General features: G+C 40.4%; 2 protein-coding genes across 2 annotated transcripts in view; one reads left to right on the top strand and one right to left on the bottom strand.

The window, feature by feature from the left end:
- Positions 1–754: 754 nt before the first annotated feature.
- T265_08958 (hypothetical protein) overlaps positions 755–20,992 on the bottom strand; it is a gene marked incomplete at both ends in the record, with an annotated part of 64,331 nt that continues 44,093 nt past the window's right edge. Inside the window, 4 exons of the mRNA XM_009174901.1 lie at positions 755–1,069; positions 6,009–6,033; positions 8,690–8,744; positions 10,434–10,519. Of these exons, the coding sequence (XP_009173165.1) occupies positions 755–1,069; positions 6,009–6,033; positions 8,690–8,744; positions 10,434–10,519 (481 nt within the window). The remainder of the gene's footprint in view (positions 1,070–6,008; positions 6,034–8,689; positions 8,745–10,433; positions 10,520–20,992) is intronic.
- T265_08959 (hypothetical protein) overlaps positions 1,037–20,992 on the top strand; it is a gene marked incomplete at both ends in the record, with an annotated part of 65,033 nt that continues 45,077 nt past the window's right edge. The window contains one exon of the mRNA XM_009174902.1: positions 1,037–1,078. Within this exon, the coding sequence (XP_009173166.1) occupies positions 1,037–1,078 (42 nt within the window). The remainder of the gene's footprint in view (positions 1,079–20,992) is intronic.

Raw genomic sequence — 20,992 nt, 5'->3', positions numbered from 1 at the left:
AACTGGATCCCGGAAAGTTAGTGGAACTCCAACGGCAGGATCCGGTGTTACTTGAATGCCATGAGATGGCACATACAGGGTGCACCAAGACATACGACCTACTTCGGCAGAGGGCCTACTGGCCCGGGATGAGAAGTGAGGTGATGGATTATGTGCTGTCTTGTAGGCGTTGCCAACTAATGAAAGCGGATACGACAGGCGGAACCCATCCCATGGAACCCATTCCTGTCTCAGAAATAGGCGAGTTGTGGTCAGTTGACGTCATGGGCTCCTTTCCGGTGACAACCAGTGAGAACTAATACATCGTGATGATGACAGGTCGCCTGTCGCGATGGATTAAGGTGGCAGCCGCGCCGAATCAGCGGGTGACGACGATCAGCGGAGTGGTAATGCATCACATCGTGGCCAACGATGGGGTGTCAAAAATCATCCTAAACGATCAGGGGCCTTGCTTCGAGAGCGAAGAGTTTCGTAATTGCTTGCAGAAGCTGGGTATCAGACGGCTAAGGACGGCACCATACCACCGCAAGCAAATGGCCTGACCGAACGTAACAACAGAACGATCAACGAGTGGTTTGCGGCCAAAGGAGGTGATTGGGAAATGAACTTGCCAATGTTGTTGTTAGGTCATCGTGCTTCCACGCAGTCAACCACAGGCAAGTCCCCGTTTATGCTGATGTACGGTCGACATTTGCGCCCTCCGGTTGATCAGGAATTTTGCTTGTGGCCGGCCACACGCTTGACTCCGTAGGAGCTAGAGGAAGAAAGAAAGAGAGCTCGAGAAACTTAGACCGCCGTTCAGGAAAGGACTAGGCAGAAAACGGCAAGTAGAAAGGTCCGAACGTTCCCCATAGGCACGAATGTCAAGTGGAAGGATCACCAGAATCGTGGAAGGAGTGGACTGGGGTCGCGGAAGCAGGGCATTGAATGGCAAGGCCCGTTTGTCGTCACCGTCTATACCATTCAAGATGGTCGGGGACCAAAAGCAGTGAATGAGATGCAGCTGGCATGACACAAGTATCATGGTACACCCGAAATGCGGCCGAGTAGACCCGCTACCGAAGCCGACCTGAAGGAGGTAAATAAAAATCGATGGCATGCAAACGGGCATTAAGGAGTGGAGGTGTGTAACGGTGATATTACTGATGAGGAGGCGTGCGAGCACTATGTGTTTTTCGTAGAATTTCCCTTGCGTCTACTAAAAAAGGAAGATCTGTTGCGGAATTAGTGGAGTCACTTTGTAACATTTGCTTGGATTTCACCGACGAATGAGTGGAGTCAATGAATCTCCAGGAGAGTTCAACAAGACTCGTCAGTGAGAAGATCGATGTCCAGTTTTTGTAACTAAAATGCAGCTTAGAGTTTTGCTTCCCTGTTCGATGGCATGAAACCGGTCAGTTGGCATTTCCGAATAAATAAACCCGCAGCGAAGGCCTTCTTCCTTTCAATGTTAGACGGGATTCCGCCCCAAACCAAATCCAAGGGTGCAGTATGTTAGGACGCACCTCACTCTAGTAACCCATCCATAGTTTACAGCGAGTGCTCACCGGCGCAATTTCTAGTGCTTGCATTACGTTTGAAATATTCTAACAAGTTATTTTTAAATCAAGCTTCCCTACTCAAAGTTCCCCACTGCTTTTCAACCCTGTGCATCCACATGAAGATGAAACATTTCAAGATTACACAAGGTTGCTGATCTTTGGTGGGGTTTAGAGTTGCAGTCGCTATTTGAAACGCCTGCAGCTCTTCAAGGTTCGACGTGAAATCATTCTGGAAGATTTGGTAGTGGACATCTACGGCAGTGTTTATTACATTGCGGACGGCAAAAAGTGATGGTAGTGGCTCCCAAAAATAGCGCATGCCGCCAAAATTATGTTTGGCGTGGGATTATGATCATGGTCGTGACTGGCCAATGCAAATGTTGTAGCGTAATATTTCCTATATATATAGAGGATAGTTATATATATATGGAACAACGTGGTCGCTGATGTGCCCATGAAAATATACCTGGTGTGAATAGCAATATTTGCACCAAACACGCCAACTTATTTTGGCCTTTCTAAATTTGAACTAAGGACGGCAAAAAACTGCATATTGGACTTAAAAACGTCTAGCCTTTATTTAAAGTTCGGTCGACGCATACAGGATAAATAGCATTTAAAAATTATTTAACAATTACGTTTGGAACAGTGGCGGATATTACAGTCCAGGTTGAGGCCTCAAAATCATGGACAAACCGGCAGTTTCTGTTTTTAGAAGAACATCCAAGTTAATCTACTGCGAATATATCCGCCATGTTTCTAAGGCGTATCCAATTACCACCAGCATTGGCAGTGAAAAAATGTGAAAATTCGCCATTTTCAGTTCAAACGTTCCCCACACATAATCGGCCGGACAAGGTTCCAAACTTGCCAAAAACCATTCAGACTGCAAAAGTTCGGCTGATTTATCACCATTTTTGATTGCTTCCGAAAACCAGAAATGCATATTTGATATAATGGATTTAACTGCGCTTTTAAACACCACGCTTCTTTTGCAGGTAGCCCTGTGGCAATACGGCAGGAATGTTCTTGCATAGCAGCTATTTAAGGTGGCATATTTGCGGTTTTCACGCTCCGAATTTCAGTGGACGTTTGATATAATGCAGTTCATCTGAAATAAATTTTTGCAATCCTCAACCTGACAAGCTAACTTACACATTCTTATAGGTCAGAAAATCCCAAGAAACCTTGTTTCGTTTGCTTGCCGTTTCATAGGAATGCGTACGCACTTGTAAATATGCGCTCGTTTGAGCTACCGGAAACAATAATGTATTTGTTAACTAGATCCGCTAGATATTGAATGAAGCATATTTCACGAATTCAGCCGCTGTTCTTGGTACATACATTAAAACGCAATCGTCAATTCGATATTCCAAAGGGGTTTTTCAGACAATCTAATGGGAAGATTGCCAGAAAACATCCACTCTGGCTGACGGTCACCGTCACACAGTGTGCCGTCAGTGCCCTCTACATGACAGAGTCTTGGACCGTTTTCGTTGAAACCAGGCGCATAGTTGGCACCCGCCAATATTGCCTTGTTACTTTCGCAAGTTACCATCCAATTGGAGAAAAACACTGTAGGGGATAGTTTATTTGTGTCAACCAAGATGTCCCTGGTTCCAACATGCCACAACATTATATGCCAAATATTCTGTTCATTTGTTTATTGCATACTAGTATTGCTGCAAATGCGAAATATGGCGGTCTGTCTATTCAAAATTTCGATTGAACACATCGTCCTTGATAACTGACCATTACCACACACGCTAATAACGATCCAGGCAGATTCTTTTAGTTTACCCTTCCAGACTTTCAGCTTTCGACCGCAACTACAATTTACGTAAAACTACGTCAATGCCTTTGTTTTGGTGCCACAATACTCCAGGTACCCCAAGTTGGATAAACCACGATAATGGTTTGCCTTGTACTGATCACTAGAAAGCATGAAAACCTGCTGAAGAATCCGGATATGTAGGCCAAATTTCTATGCGGGGAATTTGACAAATGATGGGTTTACCAAGTTTAAAACAACATCCATCCAACAGTTATTTCATTTTTTCGTGGGACCGAAAATAAATTTCACTAAATGCGCAGCGTATACGATAATTCCTCTCCAGGTAAAAATGTGGCATTTGGTACAAAATTTTGCAGCATTTCCCAAGGGAATCTTTGTTCTTATTTTACTATCGGCCTATCACGAAAACAGCTGGTGAGTCTATATTTTAACCAGATCCCAAGATATCCACATTTTTGATTCCAGTTCAACTCGTCAAAATACCAACGGCGGTCTACTAAATTGCTGATTCAGGTTGAGGTTATCTTCCAATAGTTGTGGGATCGCATTTTTAAGAACATGTTTTGCAACGCACAGCATTTAGTTGAAGCAAGGAGATTGTAAGTAACCTGCATCGTGCAATATTTCAATTAATCATCTAAAACAAAACGCCTGCGATAAGCGTCAGAATTTGGAAGATACTTTCCACGCAGTTCACAGGCAGAGGCTGTTTTTATCTGGTTCTTCGGTAAATCGACCATCAGTTCTCACATGCCAGTTTTCTGATAAGGTCCACAAATTAAAATTATTCGAGTTATGATAGTATAACAGATGCATGTGGAGCTTGAAGTAATGCATAACACGGCCCATTTGAACACGTTTTATGTCGTATAATGGACCAGTTACTGCCTGAAAATTTCCCACTTCCCACATGCCATAGCGTTGTGTTGGCGACGAATTTCATTTTGATTATAGAATATGTCCCAAAAACTGCTTCCCGCCCGCGCGCCAAAATGTTTCCAAATGCACGAGTTGCTGTAAACGTGTAGGTATTCTGATTGCCCCGAACCTGGTAATAAGCGGCATAAAATTTATCCCGAGTTGCACATCTCTGCAAATGAAACGAACAAACCGAACTCAACCGACATTTGAATGGCTGCTCCGAGGGTTAAATTGGACTACACATTTCAGAAATTACCGCAGTGGCGTAAAATATCCATGTAGAAGCAACGCGGTGCATACCCACTTGATACTTCCAAGGTACGGCCGAACTCGCAAAACAAAACGTCCCAATACGTGTTGTCAGATACACCGAGTAGCCGCGTGAATTGCGATCCGAACACCCGAAAATTCCGCCGAGGTTCACTGACACTGCACTGGCAACCAACGTAAGTCTGATGAAACCCATCAATCCGCTATAAAAACTTATTCTTGTTTGCAGTAATCTCCAACAGCACAACCACGGGTAAGGATTTAACGTGATTTTATTTTATCAGGCATTTGCTGTGTTCTGGGGGAACATGATGCCACGAGAGAATGTCGCACATTATAATATACCGTCAAACACGCAGTCCCAATCCGGACCATGCCTTGTTTAAAATCGTAAAGAAAAAAGTTTTCGCGCCGTATTGTTGTAATGCGGTGTGTCTACAACTCCATTCAGGAATACATGCTAAGCACTTTTATCTAGCGACTAGTTGTGATGCAAAATTGGTTTCTTTCAGTACAGGCATTTTATTGCTGCAAGACTGAAATCTCACTTCCTCTTTGTTGAACAAGAAGCGGATTGAATGCACAACTGCCACATTTTTTTCGGAAAAAACCCTCTGCACCCCATATATATAGATCGAAAATTTATCATTGTTCTTGTTGTCTATTTAACACAATTCCAATAAGAAAGGCACATCTTGCTGTAATCATGTTCTTCGTGGTTCAAAAAATCCTAATACTAACAACAATACTGTGAAAATAGTTGAGCGAAATGAAACAAACACAGGGTTTCTTAATTTAAAACGTCAACAAATGCTTAACAATATTATGATATTTAATTTATTTTTAACATAAACGTCGCTAGACTTTTAATTTCCAGTATTGCCAACACATACATTGATCGCTGGGATAGATATCATGCACACGGTATTACGACAAGTTGATCAAAAATCCCGAGAATTAGCTAATTTTATTAAGTAAACAAAATGAAAAATCATTGTGGAATGAGGTATGTATCAAAGGCGCATATCACAGTCAAAATCAGGCCTCTGAACAACAAGTGATCGCCTAATCATCAAACAATTTTCGAGTGTACTCGGGCTTTTAAAGTTTGGGCTATATCACAAAGTGCGAGGACATCCAAAAGGTTTCTTTCGTGTGCAACGCGATTATCACAACATGCAGTAAGGTAAATAAAGCCTTGAGATATCGTGTTTCCATTTCAAATGCACATAAATTTTAGCACCCGGAAGTAAGTTCACAGCATGTCAAATACACATTTTACGCAGAATTTGTTAGCTTAGATATTTGCATCAAAAGGCGGAAGCGCTAGAACTGTTTTAAAATCCCCTTCCTTGAACATCACCTTAATTTTCCTGGTAGCTTTGTACTGATGCGTTTGTCAAAGGTTGCCTTACAATTGACACACCTGGGTTTTGGCAGGCTATAACTTTTGGCAAATGATTGAGATAAGTTTTGCCTACCTTTGGTGTTTTACGACCGCTACACCTGCATAAATGGAAAGCTGACAAATACTTTACCACGTGCTGAGAAATATCGTCCTGCATAGTAGAGATCGTCGATGGTAGCATGGGCAGGCATCCACTGTTTGCTGTTCGACCGACGCCATGAAGGCGAAGGCATGAAAATTGCGACTAGAATCCGCTGGTATTATAATGCAGCATGTGCTACACATTAGGCTTCTGTTATCAGAAACCAAATCAAAACCTAGTCAGTATCTCAGACGGGTTTCGGAGGAAATAGTCATTCTGTTGTAACTACAACGCCAGGTTTTTTAACTTCTGGTGTCAAGGCCAAATATATGAGACCCGTTTTAGTGAAACCAAACCTATAAGTAGCATCAGCAGGCTTAGAAACAACCAGTCAAATAAGAGTAGTTTAACTGCTTAGTCGTCTAAATCCCATGTGGAACAATATTTCGCATACAACAGTGAAATTTGCTTTGCTTTGGTTCAATGATACTCCGGGTACCCCAAATAAGAAATACAGCGGTGGTACCTTGCTTTGTATTGGGGATCACTGAATCGCCTGACAGTGTGTTGCCGACCTCCAAGGACGCGAGGCAAATTTGTTTTTTACGTTTTTATGAAGCCAACTTAAAATTGTATCGATATCCAGGTATTTATAGACGAAACGCTAACATTTCCGAGTAGGCCACGTGTAAGCATATTGTATCCCCATCCAAACATGTGTTAGTTGGATTACATTTGTCACAGTCTCCGACAAAAAAGTGTGATGTTCCCCTTTTACCATGCATCTTTCACGAAACCAGGTGGTGAGTTTACATTTCAGCGAAAATACGAAAAAAACTCACCCTCTTCATGCTTCATAACAAACCCTAACAACCGTGATTATGGAGGGCCATTCGATCATAAAGAAACAACACTAAATAATACTGATGATATTTATATGGACGCTCCGATAGTTTGAGGAATTATTTGCGAAGAAATATCAGGAATGTGCTTCAAAATTTTCGAAAGGAACAATACAGGCCGCCTTCATGGGAATGCTTTGGATAATTCGTACAGCACACCCATATATGACCTTGAACCTTAAAATAAACAGATAATATGATGGGTATACAGGGTGCTTCTAGTATCATATGTGAGTGCGTGACTTTTTGCTGAAGGCTGCATAACTGCTGGTTGTGCAACAACAGATATCCATCACAGTTCCCAAATTGTGTATTTTATCAAACATGCCATTACCAGACCGCTTCTAACACACTCATTATTTCTTAGCAGATTGTACGCTAACAACAGACAGATGTTTATGTCGGGTAGCCAAGGTGAACTAGTACTACTAAGCTACGAAGCCGAATTCAGCAACGTATTCAATTGCTGTATTATAAATTTGATCACATCCTTCAGAGTTGGCAATCCGAAACAGATTAAAAGCTCGAATTGACTAAGACATTCATAGAACCACGTAGATACCGGGCTTCAAACCTCTACACCCCATTTTTTGCGCAAAGCCTGATAAACATACGGTGGAATCTTAAGTTATCATGGAGCAATGGACCGGAGATTCCCAAATTTATGCGCAGACTGTGTCAAAATTAATAGGTAATCAAATTTGTCGGTTGTGGTTTCTCCTTGGAACTTATCCTGTTCTTAAATGATTCATGAACACCGGATAAGTGATCGCAAATGGAACTCTTAAGTTTAGATAAATCTGACCATCATTAACTGGATTGCCACATCGCTTTTAGTTGCATCTATTTTATTTTCAACGGGTCACACAAAAATTCGCCGTTGATATATACTACCTGTACGTAGCTTCTTAGTTCGAGTCATCTAATGAGCAAATTGTTTCAGGCACCCTTTATGGAATTTAAGGACACGAAAATCAACCGCGCACCATTACGACTGCATCTTAATCAGTCATGCCCCTTTTTATTTCAGGTATTTATTTAGACGGTTGGTTTAGAATTTGGTGCATTCACATTTTGCACACAGGTTCCCAAAGACGTGCGGTTGACATATCTATTCATTTGGAATCAGTATATTCGACGTCAGGCAACGGAATCACTCAGTTGTTTAGTTTTAGCATTCTAACTTTTCCGAAACCTAGTTATTTCCTGACAAGCTCCTTTCGAAAGATTTTCCGTCCCCAAATCGGTATCGAGCAAGACATATTTTTCGCTCTACGTCATTTCAAGATACCATTACTGATTGCACAGCGACTAGCGCGGGCTAGTTTCACCAATTACTTATCCCTGCTTATACAGGACCTTCACCAGACACATTTATTCTTCTTCCCCGAAAGCCAAACGATTGCTCGGCCACTGGATTGCTGTTTTCTCCGTCTTTCCCATGGTTGTCGTGTAAGTTTAAGGACGTTGATAAAGTGTTTTTGTTCATTAGCGAGGCGTCAGTTTATTTGGCAGATGATTTCAGTTTCACATCAAGTAAGTGCTTTCTTGCATGCGATTGGCATCATTCATACTAAATTATACTATGCTGTTGACCAAGATTTTTTCAACGTCCCCATCTGCTGATACGTTTTGCAGTAGCTTGTTGTAACTAGTGACAGTGGGTACAAACATCGGTTGCAAAGGATGGCTGCCTAACTTCCCTACTTTTATATTCCAACGGCTTCGTGCTAAACATTGGAAATGCGAATACAAAAGCTTAGAACTTACCGCAGCACAATAGTGGTGATAGCATTCATACAATAAATTGCATCCGCCGAGCCACCTGTAAAGACAAACAAAATTATTGATAATTAGCCACCCACCGTTTACTCTAAGATTCACGAGTAAAAACACAACACGCAAGGGGTGGCATGACTCGAAGCAAATGCTTCCTCACGTAATAAGTTCGGGAAAGTTTCCGATTATTACGAGCAAATTGTTCTGTTACCATTAATGGATTAAACAGCTCTACTTCAAAAACATCAAAGGATGTCCTTACAAATCACATGCTAACAAGAAATGCGCAATGCACTGTTATGCCGAACTCTTTCCATAGCGTTAAAAACCATAAAAAATAGACTGTAGATCAAGGTTAAAATAAATTATATATTTAGGCCATATAATTATATGTGTGTATGTGATAAACATTGCTGCCTGGACATTTGTCTCTGCTGAGGCTGTGAATACGCGTATTGAGATAACCTAACCTGACCCAAGATAATTAACACTAAGTTTTGTTTAGTTTCTGGATATTGTCCTGACTACGTTGACTGTTATTAATTGGTGAGCAATGTTACAGCGTTTCTACACTTTCGGATCATCTCACGTATATGTGCTCAGAATGAGTGATGCATTTATAAATTAGTACTGCATCAAGACACACTTTGAATATTCTCTGTTTTCTTTTTGCTTGCAGCCCTATGGGATAACTTGTTGGTGGAAACAGAACATTCCCATATGTCGTCCAGTGAACTCAAAATTTTATCCATGTGATGTGGAACACCTCTAACATACCATGACCTTTCTTGTGTGTCCGATGCCGAACACTGACGTGATGTTCCACGCTATAAATTTTGATTTACCGCGTTACTCATTTCACCTTTATGTATCACTTTCATGTTGGTTGGCTTACAATATGGATTAATCGATATTTCGTGTGTGTTGTTATACACTGCTGTTGTAACACTTGTGCAATGTTTCCCGGATTTTCACCAGGACTTTTTTTTCATTTATGGGAAATATCTTCACAAAACGGAAGCGACCTGACGACATTTTGGACAGAAAATCTTGTTAGCTTGGAGCTGCAGTAAACAGAGACTGCAAAATGAGCAAGACGCATGGAGATTGATATGTAATTTATCACACGCGTTTCAATTCGTCACGCGTTTTGCGGTGTGACTGATGACTCGATTATATTCGCTGTTTTGGAAAAACAGCCTGTTGTCATGATGTATGCTCATTTCTGTGCCTGAGCTCGGAACATAATACAGAGTGGAGGCTTGGAATATGTAGAAAACGTTTATACTGGAGGTGGGCCTATGAGAGTTTCAGCTTTGCTGTAGGTCTTACAAAAGCATTCGAATACAGCGCCTAAAGTATTGTCTCAGCTACTTCGCCTGTTTCAACACATCCCTCCCAAGAGTCGTGTTGCATGCTAGAAAGTTTTGTTACCATTTGAAACCAATGAAATTTCACAGCCACAAACACAGGATAGCATACCCTCAGTGTTACGCGTTCTTAAAAAGCGGTGGCGCGTAGAAAAAAATAACTTCGCGCGGAAGATAAATAATCTTACAAGGATTCCCAGAAACAGTCAGACATACCCAAAAATCGCCCCTAAAAATGAAAACATGTAATTATCTGTCATGGTTTTTATATAACGTGCTGAAAAATTTTCATCGTTAGTGCAAGCGTAAAACAGGTCAACGCATTACCGCGATTCATTACTCGAGCGTTAGTCGTTGGTCCTTACTTGCCGGAGGGTCGTTTGAAGTAGAACGACATTCCGACTCGATCGTTGAGTCTATATTATGCTCAATGGCTGGAGCAGTCCGAATTCTGCGAAAAAAATCGCCAAGAATATTTTGTATGGTTTACACGTTATAGCATGCGAATAATACAAAATCTAACAAAGCGAAATAATAGAATTTCCGGTGTTAGTGCATTCCGGCGATTACTGTAACACATAGCGTGTTTCTACACCACATTGCATTAGTGCATTCCGGCGATTACTGTAACACAGCGTGTTTCTACACCACATTGCAAAAAATGCACCTCATCAACTCCAGAAAACATCTGGTGATTATGCTATCCCGGCCTAATGCAGACCCTTGAGACAAGAGCAGCAAAGAGCAACAATTTCCTAGCCATTTTGAACTCGAAACCGTGGTTTTGAAACCGAAAATAATTTTGTTTGGCTTTCGACAATAATGAGCAAAACTATAGGCTTTTTCGTGTAACTCATATCCGTCTTTGTCATCTCTGTAAAAAAGCATAAAAAGCGACAACGTGCTGTGCACATTACAAACCTTATTATTTTGATCACATGTAGGGGGGTTGTTTCATGTCGGCTGTTATTGCTGCAACACGAACAAGGTTGCAATAACGGTGATTGAATTTAATCGCGCTCACCATACTATAAAGTAAGCTTGATTGCAAAAATTCGCCTGATAAACTCGTCTAATTTAGGCGAAGTAGATTACGAACGAAAAAGGCTGACAGACTTCACTAAAAGCGAGTTGAACAAAAAATTCTTCTCAGGCGAGTGCGTTTTAGATTGGTGTAACCACAGGTGATAAAGAGGTTAAATGACCGTACCAACAAGCAAAATAGTGAGAATTCTGCAGTGCCAGTTACTGGTTTGTCAGCATTGCTTCTCAAAAGATTGTCTTCTATTCTGTTGCACATCCGCATGTCACCTTAATTTCACCTTATTACCTTTCGCGCACAATGGACGATAACCCAATATGAGCAGTATACTCACCCTATGTAAATAGCTTTTTGGATTAACAAGATAAGGCAGGTTACGCAAGCCAAACTTACAAGAAGCTTCATGTTTTTCAACCTAAAATTTATGAGCTGCTGACAGGCACTATTACTATTACTTTTTCCGCTATTTGCCAAGCCTAGCAACAAAAGTTGTTGATAAATACGGGACCAATTAGGAACAAAACACTGTTAGCATATTTGTTTCCAGGGTATCCTTAGGCGCAACCAATTTGGGGGGGGGGCGGAGTTGAGATGGACGTGCGTTGTTCACGGGTGGAATTTCCGACTTCCTAGACGAAGGACCAAATTTTTTTTTAATTTTCACAAATTGGCGCAGATAATTTTAGCTGAGGCCTTTTTCCACTATAAGCTTGTGTCAATAATCACCTAACAAAAGGGGTTGCTTTCAGGAAGGTTTTAGGAACACAATGATCGAAAACAGTTGAGTAATGCTACTTTTGTTGTTAGCCAATCAAATCATATATGAACGATTTTTTTGGATTTTAACTACAGCGAGAACTAAAATCAAAAATTACTGGTTCTGAATTTTAACCACACTTATTTACCCACGTAGTAGGAAAACAGCTCATAGAAATAAATTAACAATAGAAAGCAAACACAATGCAGTTAATGGTACATAAATCTTAAATCTCCTGCAACATATCTCAGGCCAACAAACGTGAGAGATCAACATCAACATACGATGTCATACCCCGCGCGCAGCACCCACAAATCAAGTCACCGCAAACAACATTTATTCGAAAAAAATCAGAAGATATTTTAACATGGTCACATTTTAATTACACATTTTATTCCGAAGTCAACTTTATAATTTTCCGATATATATGAGCGCAATACAAAACTGGACAGCCCTCCTGTGGTACAAGATTTCAAATCACCCGAACATTTCACTGGACATTAAAACAAACAATTATGTAAAATCTGCACGCAGATATTACCCTCATAAATATTCTTGCGCGACTATTTTACGCGTGCGGTTTCATTGACTTAGATAAGTGACCTTGATGGACCTAGCTTGTTTGAGCCACGGTTTAAATTCATCACCCATATTGGTCAAACTTTCTCTACTCGCCATACTCTTAGTTATCTTTTTGTTTTGCGCTGGTCCAGCGGATTGCTTTCGTTATGATTGATCTCCTTAATTAAGTTCGTCCCAATGGACACCTAACTTGTCAGTCGGGTAAAAATGGTTCCGGTTTTTTTTTCTGTAAAAATGTAGATGCATTTTATCGTACCAATCCTGTGAAATCTCGCACAACATCGAGATCACGGGTAATATCTTCCCAATATAAAAACATAAGTAATGTTTAGCTTTCACACCTTCATTACCAAACCCTTAAAATAATGATCATGACTGTGATCACCTGTACACCTGTACACATTTCAGCGTTTTTCAATCAACATTATGGGTTGTTTACCAGTCAAGCCGGCCAACTATCATACACTCATCCTAATCCAGAAATGATTTTGTATCAGCTTTTGGCATCCTTGATGATGTTTGATGCACACCAACCCGAAATCCACCAGGAAAAGTTGTTCTTGCAAAAGTATTGCAAAACGGAGATGAGTAACGTTCTTGAAAGCACAAATATTCCTCTGATCCGGTTGATGTTTTGAAGTCCATTGATCGCGCCCTTCTTTTGAAAATGGGAAATTAGATATAAGGGGATAACTTACGAGAGCGTATAATTACAGCAGTATATACCTGAGCTTCGGAGACGAAACAGAACTACAATTCATTGGTAGGAAGATATAGGTGCACCTGTCCGTTCTGGCTTATTAAAAATCATTTTGCACCGTCCTTACATAGATTAGAGTGGCGATGTGACATTCAGAATTGTGTGGTAGCAATTTGTGAAGTGGCCTGCAGTGGCCTCAACTATGAATCAGACAGCTAATGTTTCAAACAACCCGACGCTATACTGAATATATTCCGGAACTGGGGGGATTCTCATATACATTGGGCATGATAATCACAGAACAAGCGAATTTCAAGCAAATACATCCCAAAAAGTACACATATTATCCTATATTTTTTAATACCGAAAGCGAGAAATCAATAAACTTGACGCTGAACAGGTTGCACACAAATTAAATCGAGTAACATCGACAAAATTTCAAATCTCAACCGAAAGAGCCCTAACGCATACAAGAAAATGAGTCATCCTGTGGTATATAGGCAGCGCAATAAGCCATAATGCCTGGAACATTTTGTGGACAATCAGAGAAGACATGTTGATATGACAGTGTGGTTTACTCAACATGATTGATAGCGCGTAATACGATAACAAAATGATGATGCCAATACAAAATAAGCGATTTTGATGCCTAAGCGATACCATGGAAAACTAATTCTGCAACGCATCTTTTTATGTGCATTCGTAGACGCCCTTTACAGCATCGTGACTGATCCGTTTCGCGACAAATTGCGTGAATCTTCTGTAAACACAATGATTCAGCATTCTGAATGATCCTTTGTGCGATAATTTGTGTAATTCAAAAAACCCCGTACAACCGGTGACCACTTGACTAATGTTTGCACATCAAAGAATATTTCACCACAAATTTCAAAACGTAATGAGTGAAAGTAGTTTTCCTCAGAAGGACACCTATAAGCTGTATCTGTTGTTGATTCAAGCACTTCCTAGTCTAATCTATCCCATGAAAATCCATCGATGTAAAAAGTATGCACAGGCTTTCATGACAATTAGTTCATCAAAAGAAACCCTGGGACCCATAATAGTGACGGACAATGCAAAAGACAAAATCTCATTTAGGACAATTTTGATGACGATCTGCGGAAAGTCCGCAAGGTAACTGTGGGGGCCTTGACCATGTTGTCCTCCGAATTTCAAAACTATGCAGCCTTCTGGTAATATATGACAATGCGGCGTGCCTGTTATGCTTGCAGTGCTAAAATACACGATTTTAGATGGAAATCAATATGGAATCCTTACACACTTTGCCATTCAGCAGGGTGATTTGGCTTCATCAAACAAGGATAACAATAATAATGCTCAAGGTGTTATGATATGACAAGATCTCAGGAACCACATGGTGCTCATTGTTTGATTTTGTTCGTGTTTAAATAAATATTCCCTGAAAAGTGACTTTTATCTGGAACAAACAGTATTTGTCTCCCTGAGAGGAATGAAGCTCCTCTAAGTTCCGTGACTCATCAAACTGCACGGCGATTGCAAGCGTTTTCGCGTTTATTGAAAGTCCCACATTTGTTTCATTGTACTGTTCATCAAAACTATTGGACTTAAAAGCTGTGGAAAAATTTCAATTTAAAAACTCAAGATGTTGTTATTTCTTGCGGTTTTAACGTGTTGAGTTTAAGTGTGCTACTGGTGTGCTGAAGCGTTAATTCCCACCAGGAAGTCGTTCAAATATTTGAGGGAAACTGAAGACATGATCACCTACTCGTTTATATTTCAACAAAGAACAAAAGAAATAGACATTCCAAAAACATTCCATAGCGTGTAGAAAACACCTCATGTTTGATTTGAGCGCATAGTCTACGAAAAGCGAAATCCATAGCACAAATTTATGGTGCAATTTCTGCACTAATGAGGGACAATTTGTAAAACACAATTCCATTTTCTTGAAAGTGCCTTGCGCGTTAGTAAAATATTTGTAAAACTGTTTAGTCGATTTGAGTCTAATTAAATACAACGATTTTTCAACTATATGAAATTGCAAAACCCTCGACAAACTCATAACGGCAACTGCAACCATCCGAACTGTTGTAAACCATGTTAGTTTATACGCGATCGAATTCAAACGATGAAATAGTAGCAAGCGAATGTGAACAAAACATCATTTGTTCCTTCTTTTGCATGCTTACCCTCGGCTTTAAGATTTAGCAACTGTCGTCAATGGGGAGTTTCCAGTTGGTCCTTATCACTTAGATTGCATAGCTGGATGCACTCATCTTTGTTCTTGAAATACTCGGTATCAAGTTAGTGTTTTATCCACGGCGCAGTTGATTGCATGTTTGTTAAAATCATGTTTCAAGCTGGAGTATGCAACTGACGAGCTCGCCTGCTTTTGGAACTCAGTCACTGAGAGTTAACTAATGTCAGTTTCTTCTGTATTCAGATTGTGCAAAGGTGGGCATCATTTAAAAATCTGCGCTATTCTGTGCTTGTTAGAAACATGAAGATAAAAAACGGCTACTACGGAGTTAACAAAACATGGTCAGTATATTGAAGTGATAAACAAGACAATTCATATGCTGATGGGTTTTGAGATCTTCAGCGGAACTGAATGACACAATGAAATTCCTACCTGATAAATCCCCGTCGCACCTGTGAACATTTTTTTGTAAAAAATAAGTGATTGTTTCAAGAAACACTTTACGTGTAGAGTTGAAAAAACCCCATGAGGAGTGAAACACACAGCCTTTAGATTGACGTAAAAGGGTTACCGAGCTATAAACCAAAAACACGATGCCTGATTTGAGTCATTTTGTGCACACCATAAGTCAGTCTCGCTCCTGCATGAACATATTTGGATATTTCAATGCAAGCGATAACCAAAGATTTCGCCGACGCAATTTAGTCTGAAGTTTGGAAGGTTTATTTTGGTTTTCCTTAAAGTAATCTAATCCTTCTGCAGAAACTAATTTTTGGTGTGAAGCGATCTTTTGGGTTTTATGTTACCAGTCCTGACAGGATAAAATAATGGAATAATTCTTTTGTGCGCGCAAACTTGAAAAGTCGTAGACAAGCGACCTTTCAAAATCTGAAATTGTTTCCCAGTTATTTTGTCCTACTTTGTTACTGATTTTAAACAGTCACGAATTAAATTGAATAATGAAACGTTCATTTTCTGTGACTGTGTGTTACATTGCGGCTTTCCGCTAGCTGAGTAGTTTATGTCCCTCTGCGGTAACCAACATGATTATTTCGCAAATGCATAAACACCATTCGCCATATTTCAATGAAAATTAAGAATTTTAAAATGCATTAAATGTGTGTTGAACCTACTTTTTGGTCGATAATTACGCAGTATGTTATTCAAAAAGAACTGATGGCTCTTCAGCGTGTGGCCCTAGTCGTCCAGAGGAATTGGAAAATGAAGTTTGACTGAAACGACTGCTATGCTATTCCGCTCGTGCTGCTTAAAATGTTACAGAAAGGAATCCAATGTCAGCACCGCTGTATTTTCATGGGTTTATCGACATCGTACTGAACGGTTTTGCACTTGAATATTCCATCAATATTACACCTGTATCTGCATCCGCAAAGCCAATTTAGAACTAAAGAAATAATCTTCTGCTCTATGATCGCTTTCAACAGGGTTAATAAAATTGAATTAAAAATTGCTTCTAGAATATCTATTTATGGATCCAAAACATCGCTACGTAATTGGTTGTGCTTTATTGAAAGTAAAAGTACAACTCACCCAATGTCATCCTTCATATTATTGGGTTATTTTCAACTCCGTAGAGTAGTCGCGAGCTCACCAAGGTGTGTCTTAATTCGTGCGTGATTGTGTGAACGCAAAATGCAGTTCAAGGAATGCGTAGTATTACTCCTTGGTAATAGATCAATGGCTTGATTGTCTTAACACGCAGCACATGCTTACCAATGAATTTTTAGTGTGAGACATATTGGCTGATAGTGCGAGCAAAAATTGTCAATCGTTTGCTGTCGCCTCTTGACCAAATTGCAACCATTACCCCTGGAGAATAATGGGATGATTCATACAATATGCACCGTGGTAGACGGTGAACAGTGCGGTCGTTTAAGTGTCTAGATTTGGCAGACATTGGTTTACGCCCAGTGGGAACAATGAGTAAACTGTATAAAAACAGTGCAACTGAACGTGCCATTTCAAAGCACACCACAATAATGAAGTTCCTGGCAAACGTTATCATTTTGTTTGTGTTCCTCAGTATTCGTTGTTCAGGTGAGCAAATTTTCCCCAGCGGTTTACTAGAATTTTAAATATTGTTGATAATGTTTAATTGTGCGGTGAAAAATAGCGCAAACAGTTGGGTACCGCAATTTAATAAAGGCTACAATGACTGTGCAATTGCAAACCAGTTGTTCATGGAACACTTAAAGTAAGACCCGTAAACACCCGTTCCATGCGATAAAAAATGTTGCGATATTATTGGCGGCAAGTGTGCCAAAATAAACAGAACCTAAAAGTGGGACAAATAATTGCATCTAAATTTCGGAATTCCAAATATATTCACTGCTCGTCATGGTTAGAAGCATGTCCCAAAGACGGACGGGAATCCATTTAAGCCCAGCCGGGTAATATCACTGAAGATTATGACTTGTAAAAGCATTCCTCACAACAAATATTAGCACGCACGTCTCGAAACAGCAAAGCGAAAATGCGATGAAGCAATAAATTATTGGTTCCAGCATTTCTGCGTAAGACGGAGCTCATCGAAGGCGTTCCATCGTACAACTTGGGATACAGTACCTTCCAATGTGTGCATTCAGGTCAGTTTACTTGCCGATGTAGAATTCCATCGTATCAAGGCCACAGATTTTTTGCTAGCAATGTCATTTTTTCGGTAGTATGCCAGTATCAGAGGATGGAAAAGATCTGCGGAACACTGTTGATAACCAAATATACATTGCGATTTTTCAGAATGAAATATTCTTAGAGATCATAAAGTCAGTAACATTTACGGCCGTGACTCAGCTGGAGTCTGCTGTACAGGGTTTATAATTTGCAGTAGACCTACTCTGGGCAGAACATTATTTGACCCGTAACAAGTTGCAAAGTGAACGAATCAACTCTTTCATCTTCAGAAACCAATGTATGCTTACCAGATGCCGACATCGGCGGTTAGTAGTCGAGTGAATTAATCCAGGCTGCAATCCAGCAGCAATTTATCTTGGGGACAGAGAAATGAAGGTTACCTTTGTAAGCATACATCGGATCAAAATGATGAGGCTTCCCAGTATCAATTTTCTAGCAAACAGAATCTACATACAAATTGGGTTAAAATACCTTCCTTTGTGTGTGCATTCGGATCTGTTAGCTTGCTTTTGTAGAATTCCATCGTATGAAGCAGACGGGTCTTTTTGCTAGTAGTGGCAATGTTACATTTTCCGGTAAAACGCAAACGCGATTTCGCAGTTTTCTTATAGAATTATATCAGTTCAATGGCTAACGAATAGAACCGGTCTGCAGAACACGGTCGACAACCACATACCCATTACGATCTTTCAGAAAGAAATATTTTTATAACTCAGAAAGAGAGGGTTATGTGCTACAGCGTCTCAGTTGAAATCTGTCGGTGGAAAAAAATAATTACCCGCCTGTTGAACATAAGTTATAATTTACAGTGGTCACCTGTAACAGAACAATACTTGATCTGTACCAGTTTGCAAAGGAAGGAAATCAATTCTTTCACACTGTGGATACCAGGGTCCGACATCGATGGTTAGTAGATGGGTTAATGAATCCACGCTGCAGTGGTGCAGAATCAAACGCAAGTTATCGCGGGGCTAGAGCAAAGTAGGTTATCCGTGTAGTGATTCACCGCGCCAAAGTGACAAATCATTCTTGAGGGGAGTTTTTTACGGTTGGTTTATAAGCAATCGGGAGTTCAGCGTAGTACCTTTAGGCGTGTGCTATGCATGCCACCTTTTCTACTACCGATGGATGACATTCAGACCTAAGGCTATGATTGCCCGCGTGATGGAATATTTTGACCGAACACAAAAGTTACTGCATTTTACAGAAAAAAGCAATGTTCAGTGAACTCTTAGTCATGTTGAACACGATCAGCCCAGGGAATAGATAGATATATCCGAAGAATTCTGTACATATTCTACAAATATGTAGTTTAGTCATAGGTGTTGGTGGAACTACTGTTGTTCGCTCTTTATGTTTGCAACTGAGCTACCGGTCGATTCAAACATTCGTGGCGAGTAAGACATTCAGTCAGTTGGCAAGATTTTGGTCGGCAGATACGCGTTCAACCATTCCTCAATGCTAGATTACTTAAGATAACCGCGCTGGTCGTGTAATATCTGTACACGCGGGACAGTATTCATTGTTGTCGATGGAGGTTGTGGTGATGAATTTTGCCCGACATTGAACACACGTAGTGTCCTTGGACATTTAGCCACATCGTCCCAGGGCGGAGTACGCTTACAAAATCTCTCTTACTAAGTGAAGTGGAATAAGATAACGTCTTATTACGTGGCTAGACGTATTGTGGAATGATACCGCCTAATTCCACAAATGGTGAGGCAAAAGGTAGTGGTTCCACTAATTGAGTTGTAAATTGCAGAGATATTTACGCACAGAAGAATTACATCTTATGGAGTTTGAGAAAAATTTTGAGAGCCCCTGACGTCTTTTTACGCTTTTTAGAAAATGGCAAACCTGTGCTATTCAGCTTTTCAGTACAAACATATTGCCTGATATTATGAAAATGACACGCGTGTTCTCAATACCCCAGATTAATCTCTCGTTACTGATGTCTATTTAGCAATTGGATATGTTTGCCAAGTTACTTCATGCTTCAACTTTGATGAGCAAGGTATGGCGGATCCCGGGAGCGCAAGCCCCCATAACTACAACCACACACATTGTTTGCAGCCTGCGACAAATCAGAGGCCGCACTGTGCGTTGGCAGCTATTCATATACACTGATGGAGACAGATGAAGATACTTTTGAGTTAGTGAAAACTGTTTATTAGAGTGCACACTTTCGGGAAAGCTCGCTACCAGCGTGAACAGGTTCTAGGAGGATCACGTTAGATTATTTTTCAAACTCGATCACACCTGTGGCATAGTAGCCTGGTAAAGAGAGTATCGCAGAACGCAGCGGGATTTCTATTCATTAGGCTAGCAGGGCATTGGATTATAGTGGCAACAATACTGACACAGACGTATATATCGGAAACTTTATTAAAGTCTCCTTACGCGTGCAAAGCAACCAAGCATGTGACTGTTTGCCTATATCCCGCAATATCCTAAATTGCAAACGGTCTTAAGGATGAACCGCTAACCGATACATATGACCCAGTAGAAATTATCCCATTTGTCACTATGTTTGGGCTTTGCAAAATCTCCTGGCAGAACAAATATCACGTGTTTCCACAGCTTGTGTCACTTTTTGAACATGACTAATTGGTGCCAGCAGCACGTAAGTCCCATGCTGTGCATATGATGATGTACACAAGGTGCACCCTTATCATTTAATAATTATGCATTCACAAAGTAGGGTTTGTCTACTATAAATACTACGCAAACCGAATGAAAGCATAACAAAAATGTGCATAAAGCCACGAGAATAATTTGAGTTTGAATTGGGTTCCATCCGCTGTTAACGGAACAGTCATTCTATCCAATTAGACGTTTTTTCACGCTACTCACGACGCAAATAAATTGTCTTGTTTCAAACGTCTTGGATAAATAAAAAGGTAAGCAGCTGGCCAGATTGAAAGTGCAACTGCAATCGCTTAGCGCGCGCTGCTGAGCACCCCTTACATTTTCAACGAGATCGAGGCGAGCATGGTTTTCTTGGCGTTT

This window comes from Opisthorchis viverrini (assembly GCF_000715545.1).
Source record: "Opisthorchis viverrini unplaced genomic scaffold opera_v5_248, whole genome shotgun sequence".
Classification (NCBI taxonomy): domain Eukaryota; kingdom Metazoa; phylum Platyhelminthes; class Trematoda; order Opisthorchiida; family Opisthorchiidae; genus Opisthorchis; species Opisthorchis viverrini.
The sequence above is the reverse complement of the archived record's forward strand: the minus strand, read 5'-3'. Positions and strand labels throughout refer to the sequence as shown.